The following is a 12002-nucleotide window of genomic DNA, read 5'->3' on the forward strand; positions in this document are numbered from 1 at the left end:
GCATTGAATTCCTGCTCTTCCATTTCACATTCATCATCATCTTTCATTTCACCATCTTCTGCTTGTAATTCACTTTCACCTTCATCATTTCCTTTCCTTCCTGCTTGGATTTCACTGTCCTTCTCGTCTTCATCATCACCTCCATCACTGCCCCCTTCACCATCTGTACCTCCCTCATCACTTTGGGCTTCATCTTGATTTTCAGCATTGAATTCCTGCTCTTCCATTTCACATCCATCACCATCTTTCATTTCACCATCTTCTGCTTGTAATTCACTTTCGCCTTCATCATTTCCTTTTCTTTCTGCTTGGATTTCACTGTCCTTCTCGTCTTCACCATCACCTCCATCACTGCCCCCTTCACCATCTGTACCTTCCTCATCACTTTTGGCTTCACCTTGATTTTCAGTATTGAATTTCTGCTCCTCAGTTTCACCTTTATCACCTTTCATTTCACCATCATCTGTTTGGAGTTCACCTTCATTTCCTTTTCCTTCTGCTTCAGTTTCACCTTCCCCTTCATCATCTCCTCTTTCTGCCTCACTTTCACTTTTACCTTCTAGTTGAGTTTCACTTTCACTTTGCTGTCCATTTTTGCCTTCACCAGGAGCGTTAGCCTCTTCATCAGTTATTTCACCTGTGCTCCCAGCTCCAGCCACATTTCCTTCCTACAATCCAAAGCCAACAGATTAATGTATAACAACAACTCTTTGTTTTCCTTCTCAGTTTCTCCCTATTATTTTTGTTCTTCTCAGAACATATCTGAAAACGAGTATGAGGAGAAAACTAGTGAAATTATTAAGCAAAATTCCCTTCACAACATTCCTACTCAATTGTTGTCCAGTCTCTGTTTCCAAGGATGGAGAATTCACTGTCTAAAGTAGCTTCTGTCATCTGTGACAACTCTGATTGGTTTGAAATCCACATTTTTGCCAAGGAGCGACCTGCTGTGTATAGGTTTACTCTTTGGAGACACACAGAACAAATCACTCTCTCACAAGACAGCTCTCTTCCCTTTGTTAAAGATTCCCCTGTGCTATGGCCTAGAGCCTCCTCCCCATCTTGGTGAGTACATTCTAATTAGCTGATATCCCATGAGGAGGCTTCTAAAACTAAACAGAACACTGCACAGAATCTAATAGGATTATCACCTCCCTTGTCTTAGATACAATGCTTCCATTAAGGTTGCCTAATACAGCATGATATCATATTGCTGAGTCCACTAAACACCTAAACTGTTATATTACTTTATATGTATAAAACAATGATAATGATACTTATATATTGAGGGATTTATGTGGCAAGGCACCATGTTAAGTGGTGGTATAATATTAATAATATAATAATAACTAGCACTTATGAGTCAATTAATTTATGATATAGATAGAATTAAACCCGTCTGACAGATGGAGAAACTAGGGTACAGAGTAGTTAAATAATTTGCCCCTGGTCCACATTGTTTGTAAGTGATGAAGTTGGGATTTGAATATGGATAGTTCCAACTGTTGGCCTCTTAACCACCAAGCTACCCTGCTTTGCAAATGCTAGGGCCAAATTAGATCTTTGGTTCTCAAACTTCATAGTCTGGAGAGTTTATTAGAAATACAGGTTTCTTCACCCCACCTGGACCAACTGAATTAGAATCGCTGAGAATGGAAGCCAGGAACCTATTTTAACATGCTCATAAGTGCTCCCAACAACTCCATCTGCAGACCGGTGTTTGTGGAGCTGTGGACTGACTCTACGCACTCTAAAAGCCATTGATTCTGAAGTTCTTCAGGTTAGGCTCTCCACTAACCTAAAACAATGTGCTGGTCCAAATCTCTTGAACAAATGTTCTGTGTGTTCATGGAGTGCTTCTTCTGTAACAAATTTCATGACACAGCTAGCCCCCAAGGGATGCATAGTGAGTCTCAACTCTGTTGCATATTAAAATCACCTGGAGGCTTTAAAAACATTCATGCCCAAGAATCCACCACAGATATTCTGACTTAATTGGTTGAGGGTGGGCCTGAGCATTTTTTAAAGCTTCCCCAAATTATTCTAATATGGGACCAGGGTTAAGAACACCTGATGAAGTCAAATATTAATATTTATGAGTCTTTGATATGAATTGGGAATGAAGAGCGAAAAGATTTTAATCTGAAATAATTCCTGCCTTCCCTCTCTAGCCCTATCAGGAAAGAAGTCTTCCTGGTGGAGATGACAAATCACTTAAATTGACAGGTATGGGAGTGTCTGCCCCAGCCTGCACTCTCTTCTCTGAGAACTGTCACCCTTAATACTCCCTTCTTCTGTGTTGGAGTCAAAGTACCCAACCTCTCGCTGTCACAGCTGATGGAACATAGGCTGGATCCCTGCTCCATGACCTAGTTTGAATGAATTCCCTCTATCCTGTGACTAGGAGCCAGTCACTGGGTGATCCTCCTGTGGACTGGAGGACTGGGGTAGTGGTTTTGGGCTATGTGTGCTAATAAGGGAGCAAATGGAGCCAAGCTGCCAGAAGCCAAGCGCTAGAACCTGCACACACAGAAGGGGATGTGAGGCAGAGCGGGACACGGAATGAGAAGCCACCAGGGTCACAGATGCTTTCTCAGGCCTAGGTCCAGCTCTTCATGACACCAACCTTCACTTCTTGCCCTGGGATTCCAGGAGATACCACTACATTCTCTTAGTCCCTTTTATTTGAGCTGGCTATAATCAGCCTACTCAGGACACTCATGATACCGTAAAGATGTCTTAGACACTCAACCCAAAATTGTTGGCTTAAGGATAAGATATAATTAAGTACTTCTGGGTGTCAAAAAAAAAAAAAATCAGGGATGGAACTCGCAAAAACTGAATGCTTACTATCAGTCATTCAACCTTTATTGAGCACAACCATGGGTCAGGCCTTATGTTTCTGTCTGTGGGGGCAGACAGAGACAACTCAGACTTGGATCTTGCCTTCAGGAACCTCACCACCCAGCAGGGGAACTAAGAGAGACTAATAAATAGAGTACAAGGAAGGCAGTGATAAGAACTCTTAGAGAAGGACAATGGACCATGGGCATTCAAATTGGGGTGGTGGGAGGGATCAGGGAAGCCTCATAGCAAAGGAGGCATTTGCACTAGCCTAGAGAGAGATCAGGATATATGAAGATGGAGGGGAAAATGCATTCTTTGGGGGGAGAAAACCGTGGGAGCCAAGGCCTAGAGGTAGAAAAGCACGGAGACAAAAAGTCCAGTTTGGCTGGAGCATGATGGAAGAAGAGGCTGTGAGGCTGTAAAGACGGGAGTGTCAAAACTCAGGAAGCCCTGCAGACAAGGCCAAGATGCTTCAGAAGGTTCCAGGGTTTTACCCAGCAACCCCACCCCCAAACACACACACATTTTGAGCTGACTGGTCTCACTGTCTCCTAGTTGCTGACAGGCCCCCTAACAGCGATTCCTTATGTTTTTACAGCATGTGACAATTGGCAACACAGTCTCATATATATTATTTCACTCATATTAAGGTACTACAGTGAATTAACTGGCCCCATGAAGTTTTTGATCTTCAGAGAAAGGGCAATGCTACCTCTGAGGAATGAACCTGAAATAGTATTTCAGACCTTCAGGAAGGAAGGATTTCTGGTCAGCAAGTCCTTCCCGGGACCTCTCAAATTCCTCCACCTGGGAAGAGGCTTGTGCATACCTGATAGCCAGGATCCTTCTCCTGATCTCCCTTGACGTCTGGAGCAGGGGCTGGTGTGACCGTGACCGCAGGGAGCTTGGCTGGCTCCTCCTCTTTAAAGGATGATAAACATGGGATAGGTCAGAAAAGTGCCAGGTTTCAAGGGCAGCTGGCAGAGACTGATGTGAGTAGCTACAGGGCTACTGGACTTGTCCACTCCAGGGTCTCAGAAGGTTTGTTTGGGGAATTTCTTGTTGATAGGAGAAGTAAAATGACATGATGTGACCTGTTGTTGCCCTGTCCACAGAGATATCTATAGTTGAGAGGACCGCCCTTGCTCCCCCTATATTCCCAAACATTTCCAGCCTGGCCAGTGTGGCCAAGGATACTGTGAATAGCCTGGGCAGCTGGAGCAGAGAGAGGGCAAAGCCCCAGCCCTCAGGGTCTGACATTTCCCAACTGTGTGGAGAGGATTCTGATGATTTCAAAGGCAACAGCTAGGAAGTCTTGGAAAGTCTGGAGGGCTAGGTTTAAGTACAAGCTCTCTCACATCTTGGCTGGATGGCTTTGGGCAAATCTTTGACCTCTTTGAGCCACCTTTGTCTATAGAATAGGAACAATGACTGCTGCTCTACCTCCCTCCAAGGATTGCTGGGTACATCAGGCAGGCTTGGTGTGCTGTACATAGCCCATGGAGCAGTAGCTGTCTCACTCTTCCTGTCCCACCTGCCACACAGGTGCTGGACTTCTGTGTCACCAGACCCCTGGCGGCTTCCTCTCACTGGGGTTGCTGATCTCAGACCCATCCCTAGCAAAATTGTCCTTGTGAAAAGTAGGAGGAAGAAGAAATAGACCCAGTCAAGTCAAATTTGAGAAGATTTAGCAAAAAAGAAATGGGAGTTCAACAGCCCCCGGCCTGACTTCGCCTACCACATCTGAGGAGAGTATGGAGGGGGATGTATAGGGCTCCCTTTCAGAAGTGGGAGGCTGGAGTGTAAGGCAACACCAGATTGTCACTCCAGCTGACTGGCTCAGGGAGGCCAAGAGGCCTGACTCAGTCCTTGGCCAACAGGAGGGAGAAAGGTGGCAGGAGAAAATCCGCTGGTCTCGCCATCCTCTCACCTTCTGGTTTGCTCTCCGCTTTGGCCTGAGGCTTGACTTTGGCCTCTTGATTCAAGCTCTCCTCATCCTTGTTCCTGGAGGAGTGGGCTGCAAATGAGAAAGCAAACACATCTGGGACCACAGTATCCCTGCCACAACCTTCAGTTAGGCTGGCCAGCTGGCAACCAGAGCAGCTGAAGTGTGTTGGGAAGAGGCTGGCCTAGGAGTTGTGATGTCTGGATTCTAGTACAACTAGGCTTGTTCATGGCGCCCAGTTCCCAAACCTTGTCTTAAATTCCTTGCATTGTCACTTACTGGCTATGGTCTTGAGCAAGTCACTTCTCCTTTCTAGGCCTACTTTCTTTCTAAGAAAATGACATAGTTAATCTTGGGGACAACAAATAGGATTTTTTTCCTCTGTGAGCTCAAGTGATGGCTCCTTGGATGCTGAATTGAGGAGAATTCTCATCCAAGCTTGGTAGGAGAGTGCCGTGATTGATTGGGGATGTTTGCAACAGGCAGAAAATGGAGAAATAATAGAAAGGAGATGTTTTTGCCATCCTTGGACTAGATTATCTGTAAGGTCCTTTGCTGCTTACTTTCTATGAATCTCTTAAAAGTTTTGCTATAACTCCAGGGGCACTACTGGTGGCCATGTTCATGAACCCTCCCTCTCCAGTGGGAAAGAGGAAATAGCTGCCCCCAAGCTCCCTGCCACACCCTTTTTGACCCCAGATATCTGGTACCCAAGCAGGTCCTCTTTCCAGATCCTTGTGCACATGCTTTGCTGGAGGTCCACAGGGCACTATGCACAGAATGGTGCTACCTTGATTTCTAGGCAAGAAAAATGGGGAGGGCAACTCTCTTTCAATGTGACTATGTTCCGGGCAATATGCAAAGTGCTTTACATGTATAATTTTAGGTGGGAAGCATAGAGACTAAGGTGCAGGGGTTCATAACAGTCCACCTCACAGCCATGTAGTCTGAAAGGGTAAGGACTATGGCACATGTGATAAATCAAAGTGGTGACATGGAATCTATCCTGGATTCCAGGCTGGCTCTGCCCTGTGAGCACTGGGTGAACTTGGAAAGCCCATGTACCCTCTCTAAGCCCAAGTGTCCCCTCTCTAAAAAGGTAACACCATGATATACTCAGAGTAACGATGTGGGGATCCATGAGATAAAAATAAATAAAAATACATTAATTGCTGCCATTAAATATTATTATGTTAGCTCAGATTCTGGAGCCAGACAGCCTGGATTAGAATCCTAGATCTGCCACTTGCTAGCCATGGACCTAGCTGGGTGATTCCTTAACTTCTCTGTACCTCAGCTTCTTCATCTGTAAAATCTTAGAGAGTTGTGAACAAATAAATGAATTTATACGTGAACATGCTTAAAATAGTGCCTGGCACTTAGAAAGCACTATATCAGTTGTAGCTCTGACAACAGTGATGAAATGACATTAGTTGAGAGCAGCTGTCCCACCCAGACTGCAGTGATGAGGCCCCACATTCTAGAGGGTTTGGGTTAGAAGGGACCCTAAAGATCCTCTAGTCTATAATCCAGACAGACTGAGCAGGTGCAATCTGGGAATCTGGGTGGATCAAACTCTGCCTGGGTCCAGGATGGGCAGGACACATAAGCAGGTTTGGAATTCTCTCCTCTCGACCTGTCTCCTAAACTGCAAATTGGTTCAACTGCAGCTGCCTCTGGCAACAGGCTCCATCTTGCAAAGCCACCACTCTGGCATGTGTGATCCCCTGAAGTGTTCCGGTGGGCCTGCCCAGGATGTCCTCATCAGAACTGAGATGTCATGAGGAGAGGACTCCATTGCCTCCTTCACCCAGACAAGTCCAACACCCGCCTAGCAATGATCAAGCACCGCAGTCTTCTGTTGAGCAACATGCGGCTGTTATCAAAGAAGGGCTCTGTGGTTCGTCCTGGGGCTGAGAACATCTGCTGACCTGACTGGAAGGGCTGGCAAGAAAATCGAGTTCCCTTCTTCCCTTGTCATCCCTCATCACACACCCTAACCTCTCATATCCCATGACACCGAGGAAAACAAGTCAGGGCCTCTCTCTGCTTCTCTCTGTCTCTGTGTCTCTTTCTGTGTCTCTATCTCTGTCTCTCCATATCTTATACACATGCGCACTTGCACATGTCTGAGTAAAATCACCAGAAGGGGCATCGGATTCTGGAGAGGTAAAGCCCCTTCACAGGGTAAGTGAGAGTTTACACTATAGATCAGTTTTGTGGAAGAGTTAGAACATTTGGAAATGGCGGAAACACCTGGATAGCCATTTGGAAACTGCATATGGAAACACAAACATGTATCTGGAAAGTCTTGGGAACAAAAGCCTTCATCACAGCACTGCATGGTCCTAGCCCCTCCTGGATGGAATCTCAGGGTGTAGAATTGAGGTCGGCTTCTCTGAACAGGACTGCATCCCAGAGTATGTCAGCAATCCTTCACAGTGTGGGTCGTTCCATGCCCACCACACATGCACACGATGGACCATACATGACTGTCTTCCCTGGGACGACGGACACTGGCTCCCCGAGAGCTTGTTTCCTCACATGGCCTCTCAGCTCTCAGTGCAGAGGATCATCTCCTTAGTGTCAATCTCCTCTGACCTCGGCCTGGCCTGGACATCACATAATCCTGTTAGCACAAGTAGGCCAGCTGGCGGCTGGTGGTTGTGGAAGTGGCCCAGGCAGGGGGCCCTGTGGTCCCACTGAAGACAAGTCTTTATCTTTAGATTTTGCCAGAGTCAGTGATTCCACAAGGAGTGGCCTAGCATAGCCCAGAGACACAGCTTCCTTCATAGCGCCTAGGCCAAGTATGTTCCCAGCACTGATCACACACAGGCTGCCTGGTGCTATGGACTCTGCTCTCAAAACCCCAGTGGTACTATTTTTCTGGAGCTGACACTTGGGAGTGGCCTCTCTCAATGTCTGCCGAGGTTCACTTTGAGAATTTTCCAAAGAAGGTTCGATCACCTTGTCTTTGACTCTGATCTTCACAGTATTATATACTTGTTTTAAACATCCAACAACCCAATATTGTGTCTGAAGAAGAAACTTCAGGGCCTGAGAAAATTCTGAGCCCCCCAAATTTGTCCCTGAACCAGAAAAGTCAGTCAGGGTGCTCCTTGGGGCTCATGGGTCAGTCTCTGGTGTCATATTCAGCTTAGTCTTCAGCCCTCCTGCTCAACTGCAACTCCAACCCCTTCGCTTCTGTCCAAAGGACAACCTTCCATTGATAGGCCTCCTACCTGGGCTCCCAGTTCTACACCAGAGTCACAAGAATGAGAGGCTCAAGGAGAGCAGGTGCACACTTGAGGAATGCCTTTGGGGAGCCTGAGAATCATGTTGGGGGTACCTCTCTGGAGTAAGGAGCTAGGAGACAAGACTTGGTAAGGTGGATGGTGAGAACCTCAGCTGCCCTCATCATTTTTCAAGTTAGGCCTCAGCCCCTACTGCACTTTGGGCCCTTGCCACCCCCAGAAGTGGTCCTGGCAGCTCCCAGGATATCCTTTAGGATTCCTGGCTGGGGGACAGGTTAGCAGCCTTCTTAGGACACAAGAGCTAAATACAAAGCAAAGGGAGGTGCCATCAGGGCTTCTGACTGTGAGGCCCTACAGGAGGTGCCCCCAAAAGTGGTCCTGGCCAGTCAGCCTGAGCCAAGCTGTCTGGCTGGAGACTCTGTGGGACACAGGGGTGAACTTGTGGGTGGTAGGCTTTGCAGGGAAGTCACTGAAGGCAGCCCCAATATAGACCAATGCAGGGCACATGGCACTCATGGCCACACTAATTGCAGTTGAACCCCTTCATTTTACAGGAGAGGACATGGAGGCAGGGGGATAGTGGGATGTAGATACCCAAGGACCTTAGCTCCTTGGGGCCCTCTCCTAGTGAGTTTCGTGTCTCTGTCTCTACCCTGTCTCCCAGACTGGCTTTACCATCCACTGTCTTCTGCTAACTCTCTCCTCCCTCTCCCGCCCTCACCCCACCCACTGCCTATCAGTTTTACAGGTCCCAGGGAGACCACGCAGGTCTGAGGAGGCCTTGCTTACCTTCCCCCAGAGGGTCCAGGCTGTGGAGCATGAGCCAGTAGAAGGAGCTGCGGATGGTGCTGTTGTGCAGAGAGGCTGAGCTACTCCCTCGGGTCAGCACGGACGGGAGCTGAGCAGGAGAGAGCAGCACAGGCCTCAGTGGGCCCCTGCCCGAGCCAGGGGAGGAGCCACCTGAGGGCCTTACTAACCCTGACTTCCTCCCATGGAGATCAGGGTGAAAGCAATGGATCCTTATCATGACCTCCTCTCTTCCTTCACCTCAACCAGGAGAGTCACACTACTTTCTTTCTCAGCCTCCCTTCACTTCTTCCATGACTAGCTAATGCTACATACTGAATAATTCCCCAAAGTCTCAACAGGGAGCAACAGACAATGTGTACTAAAGACACCACATTCTCAAGAGTTTGTCCATCCTCCCAGGTACACACTCAAAGAAACATACACTCACTCACACATCACACAGACAGACCCACTGCACATGGGTACAACTTTTAGCAGTCCGCAAAGAACATCACGGTGCTTTATCATCACCACACCCCCACCCCGAGATAGAAAAGGCTGTGATCCCCTTTTACAGAAACGGAAATGAAAACTCAACGAGGCCAGGTGGCTCATCTAAGGTCATGCAAGATATAAAGAAAAAGTCTTCACAAGCACCCAGGTCTTCTGAGTCCCAATCCAGATCTAACCACGTAGTAAAGAGACCTTCACAGGCACACGTGTACACACATCTGAAGATGCACACACACATATATCATGCGTACTTATTCATAGTTACACACATAGTAACATCATCTGATTTACAATGGAACTTCCAAAGACAGATGTTTGCTCAGTTCCTCCATCCCCTGCCCTTTCCTCTTCCCCATCCCTCTGGCTCTGAGCTCTTCTGCCATCTAGTGGCTGTGGTAACATAGTACTTTACAACAGGCCTAGGTTGTGGACAGGTGAGGTTTCATTCAGTCCCCACCTCTCCTCTTTAAGGTTCCCATACTTCTTCCCAAATATCCCATAGGCCAAAGTCAGCTAAGACACAGTTTTCCAGAAACCTCAGACTCTCCCACCCCCAGAGCCCCTCCAATGGTTCTCTTAGGTCTGGATGTTCCAAAGCCACAGGAATTAGGCTTTCAGATCAATCATGGCACATCGGGACTATAAAGTTGGACTTGAGTTCATCTAATCCAATCATTTTACAGATGCAGAATCTGAGGCCCAAGCTCTCACAGCAAGCTAATGGCAGAGTGAGCAGTGACACTCTAGACTTAGCTCTCAAACTAGCACCTCCTCGAAGGCCTCCTCGTGGTGAGAGTCCCTTTGGCAAAAAGCCCACTCCTTCCCTGGCTCACCCTGGCAGCACTCCCAGAAGCTTCCCAGGCTTGAGCCCAGCCCAAGATCCTCAGCATCAGAGCCACAGTGTCCTGAGTCTGTGACTCTCCCATGTTCCTCACTGGGTAGACTCCACATGGCACCCACCTTTAGCTTCTTGTTATCCTGTAGCTCATCTACCGCAACTGCCCCATCACCTGGCTGCAAACAGGGACAGAAGTCACAAGATGTTTGGAGAGACTCACACTATTTTTCCCTAGTTCCCTCTCTCTCCAGAAAGAAAGAGAGTTGGAACACAGAAACACACCCAGAGATAATCTGTCCTTCCACAGCCTGTCTTCAGCCTGCACACATTAATCCCAGTCCATTGTGTCCACTCACCACAGTCCAGTAACGCCACCTGTCTTTCAGTTCCTCAAATGTGCCATCCTCTTTTCCCACCTTGAAGCCCTCATCTCAGAGTGCCCATCTAATTCTCTTTTATTGACTTCTGTTCTTTTCCTTCATAGCGCTTTCTCCAATTTATTTGTATGTTATTTATATATTAGCAAACATGCAAATAAATTGACTACCCCGCAAACATGCAAATAAATTGACTACCCCACAAGCATCTTGAAGGCAGACTGCCTATTTCATTTACCATGTGTGTCCAGCACAAAAACACCGCTGGGCGCTTAGCAAGGGTTCAATAAATATTTAAGTAAAGAAATTGTCTTCTAAATATACCTAATCTATTCCAGCTCCTATTCCCTCATGCATGCCTTTTCCCTCTGCCTCAAATGCCTTCTCTACCCTTCAATGTCTATCAAATTTTCAGAAAATTCAGGGTGAATTCTTAGATAAGCTTTCCCAAATAGCCCCGTCTGCCCCACCCTCACTTCAGCTCACTATGACACATTTCTCTTTGAAAGCTATATAACAACAGTGAGCATATTTTGTGATACCAAAATCTGGCTCTGTAATCAGACAAGATCAGGCGTGTTCAGGGTGGTATGGCCGTAGATTGGCTCTGTAATCAAATAAGTGCTAGTGCCCTGGGGCAGCTATAGGGCAGCCAGGTGGGAAATGGGGCAGCACTAGAAAATCCAAGATGAAGACTCATTAAGTTCACAGTACTTACTGTCTGGACCACTAGGCTTGCCACTTTGTATTACTGCCTTGCAATGCCATTAAAAAAAAGAAATCATTGTTTAACTTTTCACATACATGAGTTGTCTACCAGTTAGACTCCTTTTTTTTTTTTTTTGCCATGCAGGGATACAGTCATTTCTGTTCCCCTAGCCTGTTGCATAGTGTCTTATACACAGTAGGTGCTCAGTAAAGGTGAACTGAATGAGTAGATACTCTCAACTGTCCTCTAGTGCTATCTTCAGGTATTAGGGTCACTAATGGCTGTCCCAGTCATTGTCTTCACCTTTCCATTGCCTCCCCTACCCCACCAACCTCCATGGCCAGAATTAGAACTGAACTTGCTACACTTCCTTCTCTGTTCAGTTCTGAAAATAAAGAAAATACTGCCTCATGCAGGCTGCCCACCCATCCATCCACCCAATTTGTTCATTCATTCAGTTATTTCCTGAGCACCTGCTTGTTTACATGGCTCTGTGCTAGCACCGCAGGAATATACAGATGTTTAGGACATAGATTCTGTGTCCAGAAAGGAATTGAGAGTAATGATAACATAAACACGTGACAAAACAGAATATGTTTCAAGAAATGAGAGGCATAGATAAAGGTGCTGTGCTGAAATGGACAAGGAAAGCTTCCTAAAGTAAGTAGAATTTGGGTAAGCTTTGAAGAATGGGGAGGTTTGAATGCTTGGATACACACTCAGTGAATGA

At 46.8% G+C, this 12002-nt stretch overlaps 1 protein-coding gene across 4 annotated transcripts in view; it reads right to left on the reverse strand.

Annotated features, from left to right (window-relative positions):
- SLC24A1 (solute carrier family 24 member 1) overlaps positions 1 to 12002 on the reverse strand; it is a 31618-nt gene that overhangs the window by 8501 nt on the left and 11115 nt on the right. For 2 of the 4 annotated variants that reach the window (XM_011363311.2, XM_011363309.1), the window contains exons 2-6: positions 10309 to 10362; positions 8836 to 8944; positions 4778 to 4864; positions 3677 to 3768; positions 320 to 668 (exon numbers count right to left, since the gene is read on the reverse strand). In XM_011363311.2, the coding sequence (XP_011361613.1) occupies positions 320 to 668; positions 3677 to 3768; positions 4778 to 4864; positions 8836 to 8944; positions 10309 to 10362 (691 nt within the window). The remainder of the gene's footprint in view (positions 1 to 319; positions 669 to 3676; positions 3769 to 4777; positions 4865 to 8835; positions 8945 to 10308; positions 10363 to 12002) is intronic. The other 2 variants (XM_011363312.2, XM_011363310.1) reach the window with 1 other exon arrangement.

This window comes from Pteropus vampyrus, unplaced genomic scaffold (assembly GCF_000151845.1).
Source record: "Pteropus vampyrus isolate Shadow unplaced genomic scaffold, Pvam_2.0 Scaffold85, whole genome shotgun sequence".
NCBI classification, from domain to species: Eukaryota; Metazoa; Chordata; class Mammalia; order Chiroptera; family Pteropodidae; genus Pteropus; species Pteropus vampyrus.